Source organism: Moschus berezovskii, chromosome 1 (assembly GCF_049115385.1).
Source record: "Moschus berezovskii isolate FMDL1 chromosome 1, NW_MosBer_1.0, whole genome shotgun sequence".
In the NCBI taxonomy this organism is placed as follows: domain Eukaryota; kingdom Metazoa; phylum Chordata; class Mammalia; order Artiodactyla; family Moschidae; genus Moschus; species Moschus berezovskii.
The window spans coordinates 4,012,170-4,035,482 of record NC_142460.1 but is presented as its reverse complement, the minus strand read 5'-3'; the positions used below and the strand labels follow the sequence as shown (position 1 = coordinate 4,035,482).

Below are 23,313 nucleotides of genomic sequence, written 5' to 3'. Positions count from 1 at the left end.
AGTCGTGTCCGACTCTCTGCGACCCCATGAACCACAGGATGCCAGGCCTCCCTGTCCATCACCAACTCCCGTAGTTCACTCAAACTCATGTCCATCGAGTCGGTGATGCCATCCAGCCATCTCATTCTCTGCCATCCCCGTCTCCTCCTACCCCCAATCCCTCCCAGCATCAGACTCTTTTCCAGTGAGTCAACTCGTCACATGAGGTGGCCAAAGTATTGGAGTTTCAGCTTTAGCATAAGTCCTTCCAATGAACACCTAGGATTGATCTCTTTTAGAATGGACTGGTTGTATCTCCTTGCAGTCCAAGGGACTCTCAAGAGTCTTCTCCAGCACCACAGTTCAAAAGCATCAATTCTTCGGCGATCAGCTTTCTTCACAGTCCAACTCTCACATCCATACATGACCACGGGAAAAACCATAGCCTTGACTAGATGGACCTTTGTTGGTCCATCCACATGGGCAGTCCCCCTGCTAGAGTCACATCAACACTGACAGGTGATGCCTTGCGAGTCCCCATGTCCTGTGAGATGCCAGCTGGGTGCCTATGGGGTGGGCCCACCTCAAGCCCCCACCAAGAAGCCCCTAGGCGCCTCATTGGCAGGCTCCCTGGTGCCACCTCTTTGGCACCTAGAGTTTCCTAAAGCCTGCGGTCGAGGGGTTGGGTGGTCACAGGGGTCCATCTGGTGGGGAGGATCCCTAAGAGGGGCTAGGGGCTTGCTGGCCTTCTGAAGGCCGTAATCGACTGGGAGTTGGGGTGGCAGACCCCCATGGTGCATTGCCCCACCTCACCCCTCTGGGCTCTCTCCTGGGGCGTTGGGACTGTCCTCCCCCCAGGGACCCATGCTGCTCCCCCGTGCTCTGCCCCTCTGGCCCCAGCGTCTGCCCGATCTCTCCTTCCTGAGGAGCCCAGCCTGGCCACACCTGGGGATCAGCAGTGTTTATAGGTAACCCCTCATGGGGACCGGGGCAGGCCTGGGAAGGACTCTTAGCAGAAACCTGGCAACCGGGGGCCTCCTTGCGTCTGCAGTGCCTGGCAACTGTTGTGGTGATGCTGGCCTGTTGACTCTGGACACTCCGCATCCAGGGTGCAGGGCCACCTCCTACATGCCCTCCTGAGGCCAGCCAGCTGACCGTGGAGACCAGTCTCTGGGATATACATCACACCCAGCAAGGAAGTTCTTCAGTGACCCCAGGATGGGGCTGCTTCTCTCTAGCTGAGCAATTCTTCCAGAGGGAACCGAGCAGGGAGGCGGTGGGCCCGCAGTGTCCCCTCCTGTGGCCCTGGGATGCTGGACTCCTCAGTGGCAGATCAACTGACCCGACTGACCCTGAAACTCCTCCAGGAGGTAAGACAGCTGGGCACTTGTGCTTTTAACAGCTTGATACAGAGCACAGCTTTAACAGGTAAGATTATACCTGCCACGCTCACTTCCAAAGCAAAGCACTTCTGGGTGGTCCTAGCCTTGTAGTGAAGAGCTGTGGTTTCTTGGTTCTTCTTTGTGTTTGAATGGAAACAAGTAGGGTCTTCTGGAAGTTTCTGCAGCTGGGAGGCAGGCCTGCACCCACAGGATGGAACAATTCCAGGGTCCCCAAAGTTCTCTCGCAGCCTCCCAGATTTCAAATTTTAGGAAAGACAGACCCAGCCTGGTGTGGCCTCTCAGCTGGGCATGGGGCAGGTAGGCTGTGCACACTCCTCAGGCCAGTCTTCTCCTCCTCTGAGGGTCTGTATGGTCCTTTCGGTGCCCCCCTCCAACCCCTCACCTGCCTGCTCTGTTCTTCTGCCCGCCACGCTTGCCTTCTCCACCTCTGGGCTGCCCAGAGAGGGCAGCAGAGGTCACCCCAGGAATGGTCTGGATTGTAACTGCTCAGCCCTGGGCTCATTTGGGGCATCAGGGCAGTCAGGACACAGAGCTGGCCTAGCCAAACTCTTCAGAAAACTGCCTGAAGGTTTCAAGGTGGAGCACGTGTGTGTCACATGGAAGGTGTGACCACAGGGCCCCACCTGGCACCAGTCAGTCATCTGGGCACTTGTTCCTGGCCCGGCCCCTCATACGGAGGAGCCTGTGCCTGGAGCCCGCATGCTCGTCCCTCTCTCTCCTCACAGAAACTGGAGCAAGAGCATGAGGATGTGGAGGGGGATTCTGAGGACACCTATGTCGTGCCAGGTAAGAGTCTGGGCTGCTTGACGCTGTGTGGGCCCCAGACCCACCTCCAGGTATGGCCAGACTGTCCTCTAAACTTCACTTTCAGAGCAGAAAGGCCGTGATTATGCCTTTAACACACACACACACAAACACACACACTCTCATATCGTATTACCTCTATCTGCACACCCGGGAGGGCACGTTCTTCACTCCATCTGCAGATGAGAAGAGGGAGGCAGAGAGGGTAGAGAACCAGCCCCACTGCCTTGCTCAGATCAGAAGCGCCATCGCCCGCATCAGACCATGTTACCCCGAGCTTGCTCTGGGGTCGGGGCTGTAGGGGGCCCAGCCATCCACAGCCACCTGCCCATCCTCCGGTGCCCCGACCAGACGTCTCCACATCCCTAACCTGGCTGGCGGTCAGATGCTCAGGCCACAGGAACCAAGGGAAGGGCCACTTTCCCTGGCATGGGGTTCTGGGCTCAGGGACATCTGGGCAAGGTGCTGGGCAGACACTGCTCATTCTTCATCACGTGGTGAAGCTCCTTGTGCTGCGGAGTTCCAGGCAGTTCCCTAGGGCAACAGCAGATGGAGCCCAGGGCCGAAATCCAGATAGAAAATCCCAAATCAGTTCACATGACCAAGGGCAAGCACAGGCATGTGCTGAGCTCAGTTGCGTCCAACTCTTTGTGACCCCATGAACTGTAGTCCACCAGGCTCCTCTGTCCATGGGATTTTCCAGGCAAGAATACTGGAGTGGGTTGCCATTTTCTCTTCCAAAACACAGACATAATGAAAGTCACTCAGTCATGTCTGACTCTTTGCGATCCCATGGACTATACAGTCCATGGAATTCTCCAGGCCAGAATACTGGAGTGGGTAGCTTTTCCCTTCTCCAGGGGATCTTCCCGATACAGGAATCAAACCAGGGTCTCCTGCATAGCAGACAGATTCTTTACCAAAAGAACTATGAGGGAACTATGAGGGAAACACAGACATGGAACACTACAAATGGGCCTGGGGAGTGGGGACGCCTCAGAGTGGGGGAAATGGGGACTCCTGGGGAGAAGTGGGAACTCCTTGGGGAGGAGTGGGGACCCTAGGGGGGAGTTGGGACTCCTGGTGGAGGGGGGACTCCTGGGGAGGAGAGTGGGGACTCCTGGGGGTGAGTCAGGACTCCTGGGGGTGGAGTGGGAACTCCTAGGAGGGGAGAGTGGGGACTCTCAGTGGGGGCACTGGGGACCCCTAGAGGGAGTACAGACACCTGGGAGTGGAGTGGGACCCCTGGGGGGAGTGGAGACTCCTGGAGGGGAGTCGGGACTCCTGGAGGGGAGTGGGGACTCCTGACCCCAACTCAAAGACTCAGCTTCCTGAACACCCCCTACTGTTGCCCACATAACCCCTGTGGGGTGGCCCCTGAGCTCCACCCACAGGTACCTCCCTCCTCCTCTGGGACAGGCAGGTCCTGGAGGCCGGAAAGGCTGGGATGTGGTGTTGAGCCCTGAAGCCTGTGCTTCCCTCCAGGAAATGAGGACGGGCCCGAGGCAGCCCTGCAGAGCGCTCTGAGGATGAGGAAGGATCTTCTGCAGAGACTCTGGGTAGGCCTTGTGGATACGGGCTGTCTTCACCAGAGCTCTGTGCAGCTGAAGCTGCGGCTGGTACTCAGAACAAGCACTGGGGCGGGGTGGGGAGGTAGGGTATGGGGGTGAGGATGGGGTTGTGGTGGGGGTCCTGCACCCATACTGCTTCTGATGTCTGTGACGTGGCGGTGGGCAACTGGTGGACCGTGGGCTCCACAGGAGCGAGAACTCGCCCGCTTCCTGTAGGCTGGGCTCTCACAGGGGCTGCTTGTTGAGAAAACCTGCTCTGGCTGCATATGATCAGAAGCAGAAATGCCCCGTGAAGGGCCCAGTTCCAGGAAGTGGGATTCCAAGATGCCCAGAGCTTTGTCCAAACAGACACACTTGTAGCAGGGAATGACACGTTGGGGGAGGAGGGTGTTTGGGTCCACACGGCAGCTGTGATCAACTTACTGCTCCGCACCGGAGGCATGCTGGAGAGACAGAGTACCCTCTACTGGCTTCCCCCATAGCTAAGTCGGTAAAGAATCCGCCTGCAATGCAGGAGACCCCGGTTCAGTTCCCGGGTCAGCAAGATCCGCTGGAAAAGAGATAGGCTCCCCACTCCAGTATTCTTGGGCTTCCCTTATGCCTCACTTGGTAAAGAATACGCCTGCAATGAGGGAGACATGGATTTGATCCCTGGGTTGGGAAGATCCCCTGGAGAAGGGAAAGGCTACCCACTCCAGTATTCTGGCCTGGAGAATTCCCTGGACAGTATAGTCCGTGGGGTCGCAAAGAGTTGGACAAAACTGAGCAACTTTCACTTTCCTGCTGCTGCTAAGTCCCTTCAGTCGTGTCCGACTCTGTGTGACCCCATAGATGGAAGCCCACCAGGGTCCCCCGTCCCTGGGATTCTCCAGGCAAGAACACTGGAATGGGTTGCCATTTCCTTCTCCAGTGTATGAAAGTGAAAAGTAAAAGTGAAGTCGCTCAGTCGTGTCCGACCCTTAGTGACCCCACAGACTGCAGCCCTCCAGGCTCCTCCATCCATGGGATTTTCTAGGCAAGAGTACTGGAGTGGCTTGCCATTGCCTTCTCCATCACTTTCACTACTGGCTGGAGAAAAGTTGTCTTTGGTTAATTTCTCCTGTGTGCGCCACGCGAAGGGCTTTGCCTCCAGAGTCTGGCTGCAGTCCCAGCTCAGATGCATGCTGGGCCCTGGTCGGGGCAAGAGGGGGCCGGGCACAGGGCAGGGGTTGGCGGTATGGCGGCTGGCTGCTTCTGACCGGGGTCAAACATCTGTGCGCTGGCACTGCCCTGCCAGGCAGAGCGAGGGCCAGGACACGCCCCCACTGAGGAGACTCATCTTTGCTTTGGCATTGCAGGAACAGCGCCTCCTGGAAGAGGCTTCCCGGGTTCCTCACCAGAGGGGACTGCACGGAGGAGCCCATGGGTCAGCGCTGCCCCCAGAGGCGCCTCCCGTGGGCGTCCACCCCACTGTGTCCCCAGCCCCACCTGCCCCAGACCCACCATGGATCATCCAACACCCGGTACGTCTGCCTTGGGTGAACCTGGGGGACAGAACCAATGGGGAGGGTGCCTTGCCCCCAGAGACCTCTCTCCTGAGCAAAGATATCGGTCACTCCACACCTGTGCCCTCAGCAGCTTAGGGAAGTGCGCTGACGCGGCCATCGGCTCAGCGGCCACAGTGGCTGCAGTCTGTGTCCAGCCCTGTTGGGACAAACGTGTCCCGTATCATCAGGCCTCACAGATGTCCTATGCACTGGCTGTATGTGTGTGTGGGCGGGCGGTTATCTCATTACAGATGGAGGCTGGGGTCCCAGCTCAGCCCCAGGTGCTAACCTCTGCAGCAGGAGCGGAAGTATGGGGGGATTCCGCATTGGCTGGGCCTGAATTTGGGGAAGAAGTGTGTCAGCTCTTTTCCAAGATTTCCTGATTACCAGAGGAAACTTGGGCCCCTAGTCTCCAGGAAGAATTTTAAGGTGCATTGAAAGGTGAATGCGCACCCACCCCTGCATATGGCAGCAGAAAGCCACTCTGCCTTAAGCAGAGGGATTGTATCAGGGCGGGTGGTGCCCAAAGGAAGGAGGGGCAGCAGCTGGTCCCAGCGGGCTGCGGCCATGCAAGGGGGAGATGACAAGGCAGGAGGCGGCCAAGGCCAAGCTGAGAAGGTTCTGGTTGGGCTGGCCAGGGAGACTGATGGTGCCGGTGGGCCGGGTCGTGACCTGGAGGACCTTTATCCCCTGGGGGGACCTGGCTGCCCGGGTGGAGGGAAGGGAGAGGGGTCCATCCAGTGGAGCCCCCAGAGCCCTTGCCCCAACACTGTCTGTGTCTTCCCCCACTTTCTGCCCCTGGAACCTCTGCCAGGAACGGTGGGAGAGGGCTGTAGGTGCAGGAGGCTCACCTGGTCCCCAGCATGCTCACACTTACTGCAACTCCTTACCCCAGTCGTGCTTGGGTGTCTCAGCCTGGACTCCAGTGACACCACAGGGCAAGCAGGACCCAGAGTGCTTGGGATGGGTTTTCCAGAGACCCTGGGGTGGAGGTGCCATCCGGCACTCAGGCTGCCTCTCCAGTCTGCACCAGATGGTGGGCTGTGACAACGCCAAAGCTGCCTGCCACCTGTGTGGATGCAACCTGCTAGCCGAGGGGTCTGGTAACACACACAGAGGATATGAAACGTGCACCTCTGGGTTCATAAGTGAAGTTTCACCGGATCAGCTCTGTTGGCTTACCAGTCCGGGGCTGCCTTCCAACGGCAGCAGCAGAGCTGAACAGTTACAACTGAAGCTGTGTGGCCACAAAGCGGGAACAATACCCCATCCGGCCCTTTGCAGGATGTTTGCCAACCCTGTCTATGCCATCCTTTCTGTGAGCCGAGGGAGAGGGGATAGGGCAGGGCCCGGTGCATTCAGAAGAGGATTAAAGTGGATCAACACCTAGTGCATGCTTTGAACTGTGGTGCATTTGTGTTAACTCAGGAGAGAAGCCCGAGGGTGTTTCCATGCCAAGCTCCTTGGATGCCTCTATTAAAGCAGAAGTAATGGACGCAGGGATGAGCTTAGCCCACTGACACCAGGAAATGTGGGAAACATTCGAAAACGCCATGTTTCGCTCAGCTTGGGCTCCATTATAAAATATTAATACCATAGTCTTTGCGCTTAAATGTCAGACGTTTACCTTATCACTGCTTGGAAGCTCGATGTCTTGGATGGAGGTGCCAACCAACCTGGTTCCCTGAGCATGGCTCCCTGGCTAGGGATGGGCAGCCTTCTCGTGGTGTCTCATGGGGCAGAGAGAGTCTGGTGTCTCTTCCTCTTACCAAGGGCACCGGGCCTATCAACCTAGAGCCCCACCCTTAGGCTCTCTTTACCTTTATCACCTCCTTACAGGCCCCATCTCCAAATGCAGTCACTTTGGAGCTTAGGGTTTCGACATATGAATTTGAGGGGGAATAAATGTTCGGTGCATAACACACTATGTCCTAAGTGATACCCAGATGCAAGTATTTATCTATTTGGACACTTGTTTAATCTCTAGGGTTTCTTGCCTAAAATCTCCCATGGATGGATGGTGGATGTCTGGATGGCGGGTGGTGGGTGGTGCTGTAGGTTGCTATTCCCAGGGCACATTCAGATGATGGATTGTCTGGCTCTTCCAGGCCCCCCCACCTCCTGCCACTATCATCCAGCAGCTGCCTCAGCAGCCACTCATTGCACAAATCCCCCCTCCCCCGGGCTTCCCCACCCAGCGGTCAGGAAGCATCAAGGAAGGTAAGTGTCCACAATGAATGTTGTCATGTTGCTGTTGTTCAGTCACTTAGTCATGTCCACCTCTTTGTGACCCCATGGACTGCAGCACGCCAGGTTTCCCTGTCCTTCACCATCTCCCAGAGTTTGCATAAACTCACGTCCATTGAGTCGGTGATGCCATCCAACCATCTCATCCACTGTCGTCCCTTTCTTCTCCTGCCTTCAATCTTTCCCAGAATCAGGGTCTTTTCCAATGAATCAGTTCCTTTGCATCAGGTGGCCAAAGTATTGGAGCTTCAACTTCAGCATCAGTCCTTCTAATGAATATTCAGGATTGATTTCCTTCGGCATTGACCGGTTTGATCTCCTTGAAGTCCAATGGACTCTCAAAAGTCTTCTCCAACACCACAGTTCAAAAGCACCAATTCTCTGGTGCTCAGCTTTCTTTATGGTACAACTCTCACATCCGTACATGACTATTGGAAAAACAATAGATTTGATCATTCAGACATTTGTTGGCAAAGTAATGTCTCTGCTTTTTAATATGCTGTCTGGTTGGTCATAGCTTTTCTTTCAAGGAGCATGCGTCTTTTAATTTCATGGCTACAGTCACATTCCGAGTGATTTTGGAGCCCAAGGAAATAAAGGCTATCACTGTTTCCATTGCTTCCCCCTCTATTTGCATGAAGTGATGGGACTGGATGCCATAATCTTTGTTTTTTGAGTGTTGAGTTGTAAGCCAGGTTTTTCACTCTCCTCTTTCACCTTCATCAAGAGGCTGTTTAGTTCCTCTTTGCTTTCTGCCGCAAGGGTGGTGTCATCTGCATACCTGAGGTTATTGATATTTCTCATGGCAATCTTTATTTCAGCTTTTGCTTCATCCAGCCTGGCATTTCACATGAGGTATTCTGCATAGAAGTTAAATAAGAAGGGTGACAATACAGCTTGACATACTTCTTTCCCAATTTGGAACCAGTCTGTTGTTCCATGTCTGGTTCTAAAGTTGCTTCTTGACTTGCATACGGCTTTCTCAGAAGGCAGGTCTGCTATTCCTATCTCTTTAAGAATTTTCCACATTTTGTTGTGATTCACAGAGTCAAAGACTTTGGCATAGTCAATAAAGCAGAAGTAGATGTTTTTCTGGAACTCTCTTGCTTTTTTGATGATCCAGCAATGTTAGCAATTTGATCTCTGGTTCCTCTGCCTTTTCTAAATGCAGCCTGAACATCAGGCTGAAGTTCATAGTTCACGTACTGTTGAAGCCTTGCTTAGAGAATTTTGAGCATGACTTTGCTAGCGTGTGAGATGAGTGCAATTGTGCAGTAGTTTGAACATTCTTTGGCATGGTCTTTCTTTGGAATTGGAATGAAAACTGACCTTTGCCAGTCCTGTGGCCACTCCATTGCCCTTCTTTGGGATGTTGTCATGGGTTTATGAAATTCTGTATTGAAAGAAGAAATACTTTTGTAAGCAGGGTAGTCATGTGCCGGGGTCCAGTTCCTCAGCTCCAGGTGGATCCTCCTCTTCATGTCCATGTTTCTTTCTCTTCCCCCTTCTTCAAACTTAACTTTCCAATGCTACTTGCCAGGGTCCAGCCTCGGCAGAGTCCAGGGATACCCTCAGGATGAGCGGTGTCGGCGAAGAAAAGAAGGCGAGTCGAGTCTTGGTTGGGTGCAGAATCAAGACTACTTTATTTCTTTACATCAGTGCTTAAAAACCCTAAAACCAACAATTTCAAAGAGGGGGGAATGTCTTGATAAGATCGTGCCAATTTGGATGGGCTCTTAAAACATCAAGGCCACAAGGCATGAAAAATGACTTTATTGTGTAGCAATTAGTCAGCTGTGAAAGCTATAAACAAGCCTTATCTTGGGAGCCTCAGTCCTGGGCAGACTTTGTGGCTCTCTGGGTAGCATGGTATCTGGGTTTGGGCTCCACCCCCAAACACCTGCAGAGATGATTTTCCACACTAATGCCATATGCTTACATATTCTGTTATTTACCTTTATCTCTATGCTTACTTCTAGTGTACTCTCAGGCACACACAGACAGGGGGCGGGGAGACATAGCAGCAAATACTGGTGTGTGACCCTGAGGGCCAAGGATCTCATGAGCTCCCTCCAGACCTCACCCTAAGGGGCCTTTCTAAACTCGTGTATTTACTTTTGCTTGTGGAGTGTTTAGGCCTATTGTTAGCAGACAGTTTTATGCCAGGGGCTTTGTGCAGTCGTGAGCATTCCAAATTCTAAATTGACATTTATAACCCCAACAGGGCCAGAAGGGGTAGGATGTTCTGTGTAAAAATATTTTCTTTATTCCTGGCCTGTTTATAGGGCCCATACACCCCCAGGGACTGTATTGCTGCCATGCAAAGGCTTCAAGGGGGATATTTGAGCAGGAGTCAGAAGAATTCTTAGAAAGCACAGAGGACTACCAAGTATCAGAAGAAGAAAAGATGGAGGCCCGGGAGTAGATGATGGGGCGGCCCCGAGAAATCCCCGGAGGTCTGGACGGCCTTGCGTGCCAGCTCCTCAAGCCAAGACCTGGTCATGGGCGGGGTCTCTCATGCCGGCTCCCGACAGTCATGTAGGGCAGAGGTCCTTAACCGCTGGGCCGTGGACCAGTACGGGTCCACAGTCTGTTAGGAACCAGGCTGCAGAGCAGGAGGTGAGCGGCAGGCTAGTGAGCGAAGCGTCACCTGTATTCATGGCTCCTGCCCATCATTCGCATTACTGCCTGCGCTCTGCCTCCTGTCAGATCAGCAATGGCATTAGATTCTCAGATTAGTGGTAACCCTACTGTGAACCGCGTACTCAAGGGATCTAGGTTGTGTGCTCCTTGTGAGAATCTAATGCCTGATGATCTGATTCTGCATTATGGTGAGCTGAATAATTCTTTCGTTATATAGCACAATGTAACAATAACAGAAATAAAGCATAAAATAAATGTAGTACTGGAATCATCCTGAAACCATCCCCCTTGACCCCAGCCTGTGGAAAAATTGTCTTTCATGAAACCGGTTGGAGACCTCTGATTTAGGGCCGTTTTTTTGGCTACTCAATGGAAGCTATGCATTTACCAACATGAAAATAATTTTACTTTGAAAAATCCTTACTGATGGATATCCCTAAGGGAAGGGCCTGGACTCAGAATGGAAAGAACTAGGCTCACTACCAACTCGTTCAGTGATTAGCTTCTCAAATCATTGGTTAAACTGCTTTTTCTCTTTAAATAGCTTTTGAAATACTTTTATTTCAGAACAACTCTACTGAGGCGACAGAGACTAAATTGCACGTGGTTAAAGTGTACAATCTGACAGTTTTGACACCTGTACACACCTGTGAACCCATCACTAAATCAAGGTGGTGAACATGGGCACCACCTCAGGCCCTATCTCCCACCATCCTGGCTGCTTTGCCACTAGGCATTGGTCTGTGTCTCCGATGTTCTGGTCTGAGTAGAATCACCTAGTGTGCACTCTCTTTTTTGGGCGACTTCTTTCACTTAGCAGCACTGTTCTCAGTCTCATCACTCTTGTTGGGTGGAGCAAACCATGGCTCCTGGAAATTGCCAAGTGACAGTCCTTCCCGTGGATGGACACATTTGTGATCCTTCCACCTGATGATGGAGCTGGGGTTGTTGTGTTTTTGGTTATCACCACACAACTCCCTGGACATTCACATTTGAGTCTGAGTGTTTATTTCTCCTGGGTACAGACCTAGGACTGGAGCAGCTGAAATGTGGCAAGTGTGTGCTTAAAACTGCTGCATGAGAGAGGCCCGGTTTCTCACACCTTCTCCTGCACGTGGTGTGGCCAGTTAGCGGGGGTGGTGATCAGTTAGCGGGGGTGGTGGTCGGTCACTGTGGTGGTCAGCTGGTGGGGGTGGTTAGCGGGGGTGGTGGTCAGTCAGTAAGGGTGGTGGTCGGTCACTGTGGTGGTCAGTTGGTGGGGGTGGTTAGCAGGGGTGATGGTCAGTTAGCAGGGGTGGTGGTCAGTTAGTGGGGGTGGTGGTTAGTGGCGGGGGTGTTTGGCCATTGTGGTTGTAGTTTGCGTTTCCCTAATGACGGGCAGCGCTGAGAGTCTGGAGGCAGACCTGTGTATAGAATCACCTGATGCGTATTCTCAGCCCAGTCCTGGTGACCACAGCTCCACCATGTACATGCTCCAGGGCCCATGCCAGCCTGCAGCTCCTCAGGGGGACCGCTCACACCGAGACCCACAGGAAGGTGCCCTGCAGGTGCAGGGAGAACCGCCTGCCGGCCTCTCCTCACCACCCTCCTCGGCTTTTCCAGATGAACTTTAGTGACTATCGGGCCCTAGAGGGGAACCTAGCACACTGTATGTGCGTACTGCACGCATGCAAGCATCTGTGTGCCTTAAAAAAGTGCATTTAAAATCATCAGTAAAAATCAGTCAGTGAGGAGCTAGCTATTCAGAAAAGTCACGTTCCCTACCCTACTCTCTGTACCAGAACAAATCCCAACTAGATCAAATACTGAATGTAAAAATAAGAAATCTCGAAAGTACTCTAATAGCCACTTTGGGCTGTTTCATATGAAGCTGAACTCTCAGTTTCTGTAGCATCCACTCTGCCCCTGACTCTTCATGACTGTTCTCCAGGCCAGCTCTACCTTTCAGAAAGTCTCAGAAACAGACACTCGTGTATCCTCACACAGAAGCACATTTAACCACCCTTCATTGTGTCTCAGACTGTCCCCTGGGGTCCCCATCTGTCATCTGGGGACAGTCTTTTACAAGGCCTTGCAGGACAGGCTCCTAAGCTCCCTCAGCATTCACTTTCTTCTGATGGCCCCCTGTTCTAAAGCATGGGTGTTGCTGCTGGATATTCAAGTGTAGGGTGATAGTTATTTTCTCACAACATCAGGACCACCTCGATAATCCAAGATAATTGCCCCATCTCCAGACGCTTTTCTTAAAAAAAATTAATGTAATAAATGATTAATTTTTAAAACTGTGGGGAATTCCCTGTCAGTTCAGTGGCTATAACTCCACCCTTCCGCTGCACAGGGTGTGGGTTTGATCCCTGGTCGAGGAACTAAGTTTCCCTATGCCAAGTGCAGGTGAGGAGTCCAGGAGCAGGAGGCGCTGCATGGGACCTGCAGACCCACAGGCGGCGCTCCATTCCAGGAGCGACAGGGTCGTGGCCCCCGCTGTGAGTGACCTGCCCTCCATGCCCCCCCACAGAGGTGGTGGAGATGCTGCTGATGCAGAATGCGCAGATGCACCAGGTCCTCATGCAGGCCTTGATGCTCAGAGCCCTGCCCCCGCCAGCGCTTGCACCCACCTCCCTGCCCCTCACCCCACAGGTAGGCTCCACGCCCAGGCCAAGGCCAGAGGACCTGGTGGCTTTGCCTCCAGAAGCTCATGTGTTTCTGGCTCTGGGTCTGCGTTTCCTGCCTGAAGCCCCCGGTGCTTCCCAGGGCAACCCCAGGGGAGGACAGGTTGTGCTGTCCAGGCCCAGACAGCTGCCCCCTGAGCTGCATGAGCTCTGTGGGAGCCTGGTCCAACCCCTGCCCACCACGTCTGACCCTGACCGCGTCCTGAGTCGGGGCCCGTGTGGAGGGAGGGGGCCGGGGAGCAGCTGGCATTCTCGCTGAAACACTCTGCTGTGTGTCCTGCTGAGGATGCGCGGCGCACCCGCCCGGCCACCCAGAGGCTGCCCTCCGTCTGCCACCACCACCGCTACGCACCTCCAGCCCTGCTGCCAGCCATGCCTGCGCCTGGCTCCCCCCTGGGTTACTCCGTGTGGCCCCTGGTGGTCTCTGCCACTGCTCTGCCACCTGCCGCCAGCTTCCTGCCCAGCACCACGCAGCACATGACTGGCCCATCTGCAGCCTCCCTTAGCACGTAAGTCTGGGCCAGGCTCCGGCCCGGTCTCCTGGGCCTGCAAGGCAGGAGGAACCCCAGGGCCTGGGTCACCCCTCCCTGCCTCTGTCAGGCCGGTGGCTGCAGTGGGAGTCTGTGGAGGCCTTACCAGCTCCTGAGGGACGGGGCGGGCTGGGGAGGTAACCACGGCAGTCTCAGTCCTGGCTGCCATGGCTGAGTGTGGACCCCATGCCATCCTCCCAGGGGAGCAGCCTGAGGTGGGAGTCATTTGTCCGGCCCAGCAGGGGTGGCCTTGGGAGAGCCCCAGGATAAGCCCAGCTCTGAGGGCCCCACCGAGGCCTGGTGGTGAGACACACCTGAACGTGGTGTCTTTGAGCCAGACCAGGGCAACAGCAGACACCCTCCTTCCCCTCAGGATGGCATCCAGCAGGGTCCTGCCGGCACAGGGGCCAGGCCTGTGACCTCACAGTGGGCTCAGGTAAGCACCAGGCCTCATTTTCCCCAGGGGTGGGGCAGCTGAGGCCCCTGGACACGGGGCTGTGAGGATCACGAGGGACACAGGGATGTGACCAGGAAACGGGGCTCAGGAGCCAGGAGTGAAAAGGTCGACGGGTTCAGCCACATAAATGTCACGAATGCAGTCACACATGTGGTGCCCGGAGAAGGCGCTGAGGCAGGACGTATGCCTGGCATGCCTGGGTGAGGGCAGCGTGTCTAGGTGAGGGCAGGGTGTCTGGGGAGGGCATCTGGGTGAGGGCAGCGCGTCTGAGTGAGGGCAGGGCCGCAGGCTGGCTTGAGCAGTTTCTCCTCCTGAAGTTAAGCACTAAAGCTGGTTGAAGGGGACTCTCCTCCATCTGAGCCAGTCTGGATTCTCCCAATGGGACACGATACCTCTACTCCATTTTTTGCTCTTTTATAATTTTCTGCTGGAATTGCGCTTCCTGGCTGCTTTAATATCATTTCCATGTAAATGCCCTTTGTAAGCATTATGCATGTTTGCATTGGCCCCTTTGGGGATGTTACCTCTTTTCTCAAGTTCCACATGAGCAGGAGCTCTGCTCGGGTCTGCGTCCTTGGAACTGCGCAGTCACCAGAAGGCTCCTCAGAGGAAGAAATGACCTTGGAATTGCCCTCCAGCTGCACACAGCCTCCCCTGCTGGGCTGACTGCATCCCAGGCAGCTCCCCAGTGTTCAGAGTGCCAACAGCCTGGGTGCAGCATGTCCCGACGTCTGCGCATCTTGTTCAATGGGCAATTAAAGGTCTGACCCAATTTCCGTATTTTCAGGTTGACATTTTCTTTTAATAAAAATTTCACCACGGTTTTTGGGATCTCAGCTCCCCAACCAGGAATCTGACCCAAGCCCTCAGCAGTCAAAGTGCTGAGTCCTCATAACTCGACCATGAGGGGGTTCCCATTCATGTTGACATTTTCTAACACGGCTTTTCACTTTGGTTTTACTTCGCAACATAATCGTTAACTCAATAGAGGGAAGAGGTTTGACAGCATCTTGCCATCTTTGGTTGGCCTGGGAAACTGGACAATCTGTTTTGTTTGCCTTTGGAGTCAGGGAAACCCAGCCCTTCCCTCAGGCGTCTTCCTCTCCTGGGAGTCTCCCCTGCTGTCACACAGGACGTTTCACTTCTGCCACCAAATGTGTGTGGGGTTTGCCCACAACAAGCAGGTCGCTGTGATCCTGGTCGGGTGTCCTACAGTTCAGCTCAATTCTGATACCACCTGAACAGATCCCTCAGGTCAAGGGCTCAGTCTCCAAGGACTGTCCCCACTTCAGATGCCAGTCACAAATCCAGGGCTCACCTGTGTCCCCAAGGAGTGGGGTGTGTCACCTCTCAGCCTGGATGTGTCTGCTGACCTGGATCCCCTGCAACTTAGGCTGGGATGCTGTGGAGGTTTCTTCACGTGGGCCTGACCACTGGTCATTCCATTTCCAGCCCCCTCCTTACTCCAGGGAACTTCCGAGGCTCTAATCCTGGCTTGGTCTTCCCAGCAACCAGACTCATCCAGGAGCCATCCAGAGTCACCTCATCATCATGTGGGAATTTAGAAAGGTTTCAGGATCCCCATTTCAGGAGCTGGTGGTTGGGGGGGGTGGCGTGAAGACTAACATGCATGTTTTCTGTCACCGCACATCTGGCCTTGGTGGGTCAACCAGGATGAAGGAAATATGTTCCTGCATCTGGGAGAGTCCAGAGCTGTAAGAACGTGGCAAGGCCACCGCTGGGAGGGCCTATGGGAAGGGAGGTCAATGTTGAGGACATGGGGTGAGAGCACCCCCATGAGTTGGCCAATCCGGGGCAGCTGAAGAAGTTTCAATAGGCCCTGGAAGTGGGGTGGACCTGCCAGGGAGGTGGTAGGGTCCAGAGGTGGGGGCTGTGCGTGGTGTGATACCGCGGCATAGTAAGAAATGTGTATTTGGTTTTGTCCTGGTTCCTGCCACACAGCTTCTAAAACCTTTGTAATCCGAACAGTATGCTAATGAGGTGGCTCTGGGCCCCTGGAAGGCTTCAGGAGGATGGGGGCTGGTTGTCCGAGGAGCCCACCCTGATTGGAGGTTGGAACTTAAGCCCCACCCCCAAGCTGAGGGAGTGGAGGCTGGAAGTTGAGTCAATCACCAATGGCCATGACTGAATCTATCAACGCTGTAGAAACAGAACCTCCATAAATCCACTAGAAGATTGGGCTGGTGAGCAACTGGGAGGTGGCGCACACCCCGCCCCAAGGGAACAGAGGCTCTTGCGTTCCGGACCCTCCTGGACCTCACCTCGTGCACGTCTCCAGCTAGCTGTTCATCTGTATCCTTTACAATAAAGCAGTGTTCCCTGAGTTCTGTGGCCATTCTAGCAAATTACTGAACCCCGGGGATGGGGAGAATCATGGGAACCTTTGACTTCTGGTGAAGTTGGACAATGAGTATCCTGGTCTAGAGTGGGAGGCATTTTTTAAAAATATAATACTTACTTATTTTTATTTATTTGGCTGCACCAAGTTCTAGTTGCAACATGTGGATCTAGTTCCCTGATCAAACCTGGGCTCCTGGCATTGGGAGCTCGGAGTCTTAGCTGCTGGACCACCAGGGAAGTCTTGAGAGGGTTAATAGCCTCAGTAGGGAGGCCAAGATAAGACGGTTGGATGGCATCATCAACTCGATGGACCTGAGAGATGTCCATGGGAGTCCATGGGAGATGGGAGAAATATCAATAACCTCAGATACGCAGATGACACCAGCCTTATGGCAGAAAGTGAAGAGGAACTAAAGAGCCTCTTGATGAAAGAGGAGGGAAAAAGCTGGCTTAAAACTCAACATTCAAAAACTAAGATCATGGCATCTGGTCCCATCACTTCATGGCAAATAGATGGGGAAACAATGGAAAACAGTGACAGACTTTATTTTTTGGGGCTTCAAAATCATTGCAGACAGTGACTGCAGCCATGACATTAAAAGACACTTGCTCCTTGGAAGAAAAGCTATGACAAACCTAGACAGCATGTTAAAAAGCAGAGACGTTACTTTGCTGACAAAGGTCCATCTAGTCAAAGCTATGGTTTTTCCTGTAGTCACATATGGATGTGAGAGTTGGACCACAAAGAAAGCTGAGCAGCAAAGAACTGATGCTTTTGAACTCTGGTGTTGGAGAAGACACTTGAGAGTCCCTTGGACAGCAAGGAGATCAAGCTAGTTAATCCTGAAGGAAATCAGTCCTGAATATTCATTGGAAGGACTGATGCTGAAGTTCCAGTACTTTGGCCATGTGATGGGAAGAACTGACTCATCAAGTCAGTTCCATCAGCTGACTGGAAAAGCCCTTGATGCTGGGAAAGATTGAAGGCAGGAGGAGAAGGGGACGAAAGAGGATAAGATGTTTGGATTGCATCACCAACTCAATGGACATAAGTGTGAGCAAGCTTTGGGAGTTGGTGATGGACAGGGAGGTCTAGCATGCTCCAGTCCATGGGGTCGCAAAGAGTTGGACATAACTGAGCAACTGAACTGAACTGAACCGGGATCAGGCGGCATGTGTCTGGGCCAGGAGGGCGGGGGGTGGGGGCAACCAGTGGAATGAGACAGAACCAAGACGCCCTGTGGCCAGCAGATGGCCTGGCTGCTGAGGGACTGTGGGGTGGCCTTCTCGCAGCTTCAGGTCAGACACTCGCTCACATTCTGTACTAAAATTCAAGGGCTGTTTACAACCACATATTAAAACACCTAGTTAATAAGAAAAAAGGAAAAAAACAGTAGAAAATGGGCAATAAGACACGAGCAGTTGCCCATCTGGTGGAGGGGATGCCAATGGCGAGGGTCACTGGTGAGAGAAACACAGGATGGCTATGCTATATGCATGGACGCTGTCCACGTGGAGGGTCAAGGCACACCCAGGTCCCTTGGAACTTGGTACCAGGTAGCAGGACCCGGGGGCCACTGCTATGGGCTTCCAGGGTCGGTGGGCGGGAGGGACACACCAACCCTGGAAAGCTTCTCACTGCATTACCTTGTAAATCTGGATCCTCCTCCAGCCCCAGCAAGTCTGCTCAGACTTGAACACAGGAGGAAGTTGCCTGTATCCAGACATGACCAGAGGTCCTCGCCTGTGTCCAGACACAACCAGAGGTCCTGGAGGGCTGGCTCTAGTGGCAGGTGAAGAGCCTCCAAACATTTGCTGGCAGGACCAGTGGGTCTCAGGACCCTTCAGTCCCTTAAAAGGGCCCAGAAAGCAGAGAGCTCTGGGGGCTTATCTTTGGTCTTGGCCATGTTAAACTCTAAACTGAGAACAAGCTTAATGATTACAAGCAGGTCATGCAGCCAATAGCTCAGGAAAATGACAGACCCATGTCCCCAGGAGCCAGTGGAAATCCAGGCTCAGGACGCAAATCCAATGGGAAATGCGTTTTCATGTTTCTAAAATCAACTTACGGGAGAAACCAAATTCTTAGAATCATAGTTTTTGAGTTTTAGAATCTCCAAGAGGCAGTGTTTTGTTGCCCTGACTTGTCTGGGGCTCCGTGGAGAGTCTGTGGCACTGTGGTCAGTGCTGGGGCCTGAGGTCGAGGCGACCAGGCCCTGAGTTGGCTCAGCGCCTGCCCCCTCCACATCTGTCCCACTCGCAAGGTCAGAGCGTAGGCACAGCTCTGGAGAAGGCTCTGGGTGACCCCTGGGTTTACTTTACTGTTCAGAAGGCAGGACTGAGCAGGACTGACAGGAGGGCGTTGTCCGACAGGAGGATGGGACGTGGCAGTCGGAGCTCTGCCATGCGGGTGCCATGGCAGAGGACTTGGGAATGACCTACGAGCAAATGCTTGGACTGGGGACTGAAGGGCAGGGCGGGGGGGTGATGGCAAAAGAAGAGCTATGGGTCCCCGGGGAGGGGGTGGGTCGACTGGCCTTGCAGCCATCTTGCTCCTGTGGGGGCTGGGTGGGACTGAATCCAGCAGGATTTCAAGGGAGGGCACACCCACCTGGGCTCCTTGATTTGTCCTGAGATGGGAGAGATGCCCCTATGCCAAAGGCAGAGCCCTGGGGAAGGGGCGGTTCCCATGCCCCACCTCTGTATAATCTGAGAGCTGAGAACTATTTTATTTACAACACTGGAAATAACATACTGTGTCCTAAACAAAGGAAGGACTGGAAATTGCCCCACAGGGCCGCAGTGGCCACCGACACCCTCAGTGTGGGGGCGCCCTGAACTCTGGGGCCACCCTCCAGCCACACTGTGTCACCTCCATCAGAAGAAGCCTCTGCTCAGGGGCTGCAGCCTGGTCCCCATGTGCTTGTTCAGCTCCTGGAGAACCTGCTTCTCCTTCTGGTACATCTGAAAGAAAGGGGTGAAAACCAGCTCTGGACTGGCCCCGAGGCCGGGCCTCCCCTGGCCCTGGGGCTGTCTCCCTGAGGCCCATGGCCCCCCACACAGCCCGAGGCGGGCAGTCCCAGGACAGAGGAGCTCCTGGTGTGAGCCCTGGAGCCAGCGGGGGCAGGGGGTGGGAGGTCGGGGTTGAGCTGGTGGTGTTGGGTATGAAGTGGAGGGGAGGGTCTACCTCGGGATTCAAAGAAGGGGTCAGATGGGGTGACCTGCTCTAAAGCCTGGGAGCGGATGTGTGAGGACAGCCCCTCCTTGGGGAAAGGGTGGGCTCCTGGGAAACCGCCCTGGAGCATCCCTGAGATGCTGCTGGTGTGGAGGGCAGCGGCGCTGAGGAGGGAGATGAGGGGGCCAGAGCAGGGCTAGGGGTGGGGGACAGAGCCAGGGTGTGGCTGGCGTTGACCCAGGAGCCTCGGAAGGCCAGGGGGAGGCCAACTGTACGAGGACCATTTTGTTAATTTTCAAAAAACGTTTTTCTATGCAGTTCAGACAGCCTAAATTATGAACATAATTTGAGTTAATAAAATGCAATTATGGTTCTATATGAACACAGACCTTTATAAACTGAGTAAATACTGGTAGTCTTTGAGGAAACAAACCACCAAATAATAGGTCTGGATCAGCTACTGCTGCTGCTAAGTCGCTCTGTGCGACCCCCATAGACAGCAGCCCACCAGGCTCCCCCGTCCCTGGGATTTTCCAGGCAAGAACACTGGAGTGGGTTGCCATTTCCTTCTCTGGAATGTCCTAAATCCTGTTTCCAACTGACAAATATCATCACAATAACTCTTATAAAGATTTTAACTTTAAGTCATTTTGGGATTTTATGAAATTCATAGCAGCGTCTCTCCTCGGACTTTTCAGTAGTGCATGAATAATGCAGTTACGAGCATTTAGGAAGCCCAGTATTTAAAACAAACACTGTCTCTTTTATAAAGTGGGTCCTATCAACTCCTCATTTCACTGCATTTCTCCATTTGGTTCTCACACTGGACAGCAGGGGGCAGGTCGCACAGCCTGGTTTCTGGAACCTGGGCTGCAATGCGTGCCTATGTGTGCTGCAGATAGGGCAGGAGGGCTCCTACCTTCTGCCATTCGGCCTCCGTGCTGTGTGTGAAGCCCAGCAGGTGACAGAGCCCGTGGGTGGCAGTCACCTGTCAGAACAATTAAGAAGCTGCCTCAGAGGGTGGTCAGGATCAAGCCATGAGCCAGGGTGGTGGTGGCGGTGGTGGAGGAGGAGAAGGAGGAAAAAGTCAGGGAGGGCTAGTGGATGCCCAGTGGGAGGTAAGGAAGCCTCCTCTGGGCCCAGGCAGGGCTGCGGGCAGGTGGTGAGGTTACAGGGGTGGGGTCTGCTTAGCAGGAGTGGGTCAGGCCCCTGTAGTGGGGTGTGATGATCAGGATCTCCTCTGGGGTTGGGGGAGCTGTGGAGACATGGAGAACCAGGGCAGGGGAAGGGGAGGTACCCAGCACGGCTACGCAGGTAGGTGCCAGCGGGGAGGAGAGTGGAGGTGGCCTGGCCCAGTGCCAGGGAACTGAGGATCCTAGGAGTGAAGGCTGGCCCTCCACTGTGGGTAAGAGACTTCTCAGAAGGTGTTGGGGAGTAGACAGTGTCCACAGGTGACCCTAGCCCAGAGCTAGTCACAGAGATCCTGGAGTTGAGACCAGTACTAAGCAGCACTGTCTATGCTGTGGTTCTCTCCACTTGCAGGGAGAAAGCACACCCTCCTCCTGTCAGCAACCCTGACGCCTTAGCACAGGGCATCTCGCTGGGAAGTTCCACTTCAAGTCTCAGAAGCACTAGGATTTCCCAAAGATGATAATTTAGGGTGCGGACAAAGGGAGACACTTCCATTGAATCCATGGGGACAATGAAACACGATTCAATCGCACACCGCTTTTCAGAACACTCCCCGCAATCCTGCCATCCTTCAGGGCATCAGGGGAGGAGGCAGATCTGAAGTTTCTGGAGGCCGGAATCCCGCCCGCTTCTAGCAGTTCAGTAAGAAACTCCTTCAATTCAGCCTGTCTGAGCTGGCTAAAGGCAGCCAGCTCATCTCCGGAGATATTAAGAATCAGGCCACTCCTGGGGCTCCCTCCTCCCAGATGCTTCCTGTGTCCTCCCCTCACCCAACACTGCCTCAGGGGCACAGACCCATGCCCCAGGTTCTCCTCCCTGAGGTGTGGTGACAGGGCACGGTCCCTGCCTGCGGGTTTCCCCCAGGAACCCTTGTCCTACACAAGGATTACGGTGTCCATGTCCATGTCACCTCCACAACCTCTTCTCATGGCCTGAATGAAGGACATTGGCCTCTGCTTTGCCCATGAGGATTTGTCATTTCAGCATCCCACTTACAGTCAGGATGTCATAGTAATCTTCACCTTCCTTGCACTGCTGGAAGATAAACTCCACGCCCAGGAAAATGTCTCCTAAATTATAGTCATCTGGAAAGTCGGGCTGGGGGATTTCACCTGCTTTCAGATTCTGAAAATGAGGAAATATACATTTGCAGAACATGACCTCAGAACACTAACTGGCCACAGGCCCACAGATTTCCAATCTGAAAGACCCCGTGTTGCTATTCCCAAGACAGACAAATCAGGGACTGTGGCAGGGACGCTAGACACGACTGACTTAAGATGTTTCCACATTATCAAAATAATTATTTCCATTTCTTTCATCCTTCCTAATGAAACTCCAATACTTTGGCCACCTCATGTGATGAGTTGACTCACTGGAAAAGACTCTGATGCTGGGAGGGATTGGGGGCAGGAGGAGAAGGGGACGACGGAGAATGAGATGACTGGATGGCATCACCGACTCGATGGACATGAGTTTGAGTGAACTCCGAGAGTTGGTGATGGACAGGGAGGCCTGGTGTGCTCTGATTCATGGGGTCGCGGAGAGTCGGCCGCAACTGAACTGAACTGAATGCACAACCACCCAGCTCCAAAACATCTACAGAGCTAAAGCACCACATTGATACAAGTTTACATTTCTGTTCTTCCCAGTTTTGATACTGATCACATGTTCCCACATAAAGACCAATCCATTCAGCTGAGGACTGTTCACACTAAGTCAGTCAAATATTTTTATTTCTTTTGGAAAATAAATGGACACTTTAATATATTTTTATATTACACATTGAACATTTAATTCTCTTTCCTCTTTCAATTTATTTCCTTAGGTGTGATCCTAGTGGATTAAACAGTTATCAAGATTTACTTCAGGTATATTGCCAGACTGCTTTCCAAAAGGGCTGCCCCAATTTATGTGGCCACTAACAATGCAGGAAGTCTCGAACGAGTCATTCACATAACATAGGTAATAATCTGATGCGTGTGTTAGTTGCTCAGTCGTGTCCAACTCTTTTTGACCCCATGGACTGTAGCCTGCCAGGCTCCCCTGTCCATGGGATTCTCCAGGCAAGAGTACTGGAGGGTTGCCGTACCCTCCTCCAGGGAATCTTCCCGACCCAGGGGTGGAACCCTGGTCTCCTGCATCGCAGGCAGATTTTTTACCGTTTGCGCCACAGGGAAATCCTCATAACCTGAGAGACAGCACATATTTGTTTAAAATATTTGCCCAAGTCTGTCCTTTTATTTTCAGAGTTATTTAAAATTTTCAATCTGTACATATGCATTACTGAATCACTTAAAACTGCAGAAGAGCTTTCTCTTTAATTCACTGTTACGAGGAGGGCGGGGATCACCCTACCTCCTTCAGCGATAGGCTCTGATCAGTAGCGAAGGTCACGCCTTACTCCCTACTTCCGTGTGTATTTGAAATTTTCGGAGCAACAGACAATCCTGTCTGTGGTGTAATTAACGGAACTCACAGCGGAAGGCAGGCCGGACGAGAACAGGAGGGCAGCCTTTACCTCGTGAAAGGGGAAGGAGAGCACGTCGGTCGGGGTGTCTTGCTCTCGGTAGGTCCTGTTCATCTGCTGAATCTTCCGGTTGTCGACGCAGACAACGCCCAGGTCGAAGGCCCGCACGCCCAGGGCCCCGCGCACCGCCTGCAGCCTCTGGCGCAGCAGCGCGCGCCGCAGGGGCACCGCCCGCTGCAGGTTGCGCAGCGCCAGGCTCATCGCGGCTTCGGGCCGCCGAACCGTAA

At 53.5% G+C, this 23,313-nt stretch overlaps 3 protein-coding genes across 3 annotated transcripts in view; 2 read left to right on the top strand and 1 right to left on the bottom strand.

Annotated features, from left to right (window-relative positions):
* Positions 1 to 1,106: 1,106 nt before the first annotated feature.
* Positions 1,107 to 14,494, top strand: C1H21orf58 (chromosome 1 C21orf58 homolog). Its single transcript, XM_055415663.2, has 9 exons — positions 1,107 to 1,349; positions 2,108 to 2,168; positions 3,672 to 3,745; positions 5,095 to 5,259; positions 7,392 to 7,503; positions 12,689 to 12,810; positions 13,128 to 13,351; positions 13,746 to 13,808; positions 14,367 to 14,494. Exons 1-8 carry the CDS (start codon positions 1,290 to 1,292, stop codon positions 13,789 to 13,791), a joined length of 864 nt encoding a protein of 287 aa, XP_055271638.2. The 5' UTR covers positions 1,107 to 1,289; the 3' UTR covers positions 13,792 to 13,808; positions 14,367 to 14,494.
* A 4,406-nt stretch (positions 14,495 to 18,900) lies between these two features.
* YBEY (ybeY metalloendoribonuclease) lies at positions 18,901 to 23,287 on the bottom strand. The gene is made up of 4 exons (XM_055415685.2): positions 23,078 to 23,287; positions 21,553 to 21,681; positions 20,285 to 20,353; positions 18,901 to 19,154 (listed from the first exon to the last, which is right to left on the bottom strand). The coding sequence occupies exons 1-4, from the start codon at positions 23,285 to 23,287 to the stop codon at positions 19,068 to 19,070; spliced, it is 495 nt and encodes a 164-aa protein (XP_055271660.2). The 3' UTR covers positions 18,901 to 19,067.
* Positions 22,977 to 23,313, top strand: part of MCM3AP (minichromosome maintenance complex component 3 associated protein) — a 45,231-nt gene continuing 44,894 nt past the window's right edge. Inside the window, exon 1 of the mRNA XM_055415533.2 lies at positions 22,977 to 23,125. The gene's annotated coding sequence lies outside the window, so the exon portion shown is untranslated. The remainder of the gene's footprint in view (positions 23,126 to 23,313) is intronic.

What these genes read in the sequence shown, in the direction of transcription:
- C1H21orf58 (XM_055415663.2), top strand. Translation starts at nt 1,290, where the DNA reads ATGCTGGACTCCTCAGTGGCAGATCAACTGACCCGACTGACCCTGAAA. An exon ending in ATCTTCTGCAGAGACTCTGG is followed by an intron (nt 3,746 to 5,094) that starts GTAGGCCTTGTG and finishes TTGGCATTGCAG; the next exon opens with GAACAGCGCCTCCTGGAAGA. An exon ending in GTCAGGAAGCATCAAGGAAG is followed by an intron (nt 7,504 to 12,688) that starts GTAAGTGTCCAC and finishes GCCCCCCCACAG; the next exon opens with AGGTGGTGGAGATGCTGCTG.
- YBEY (XM_055415685.2), bottom strand. Translation starts at nt 23,287, where the DNA reads ATGAGCCTGGCGCTGCGCAACCTGCAGCGGGCGGTGCCCCTGCGGCGC. An exon ending in ATTACTATGACATCCTGACT is followed by an intron (nt 20,354 to 21,552) that starts GTAAGTGGGATG and finishes TTGTTCTGACAG; the next exon opens with GTGACTGCCACCCACGGGCT. An exon ending in CGGAGGCCGAATGGCAGAAG is followed by an intron (nt 19,155 to 20,284) that starts GTAGGAGCCCTC and finishes CCTTTCTTTCAG; the next exon opens with ATGTACCAGAAGGAGAAGCA.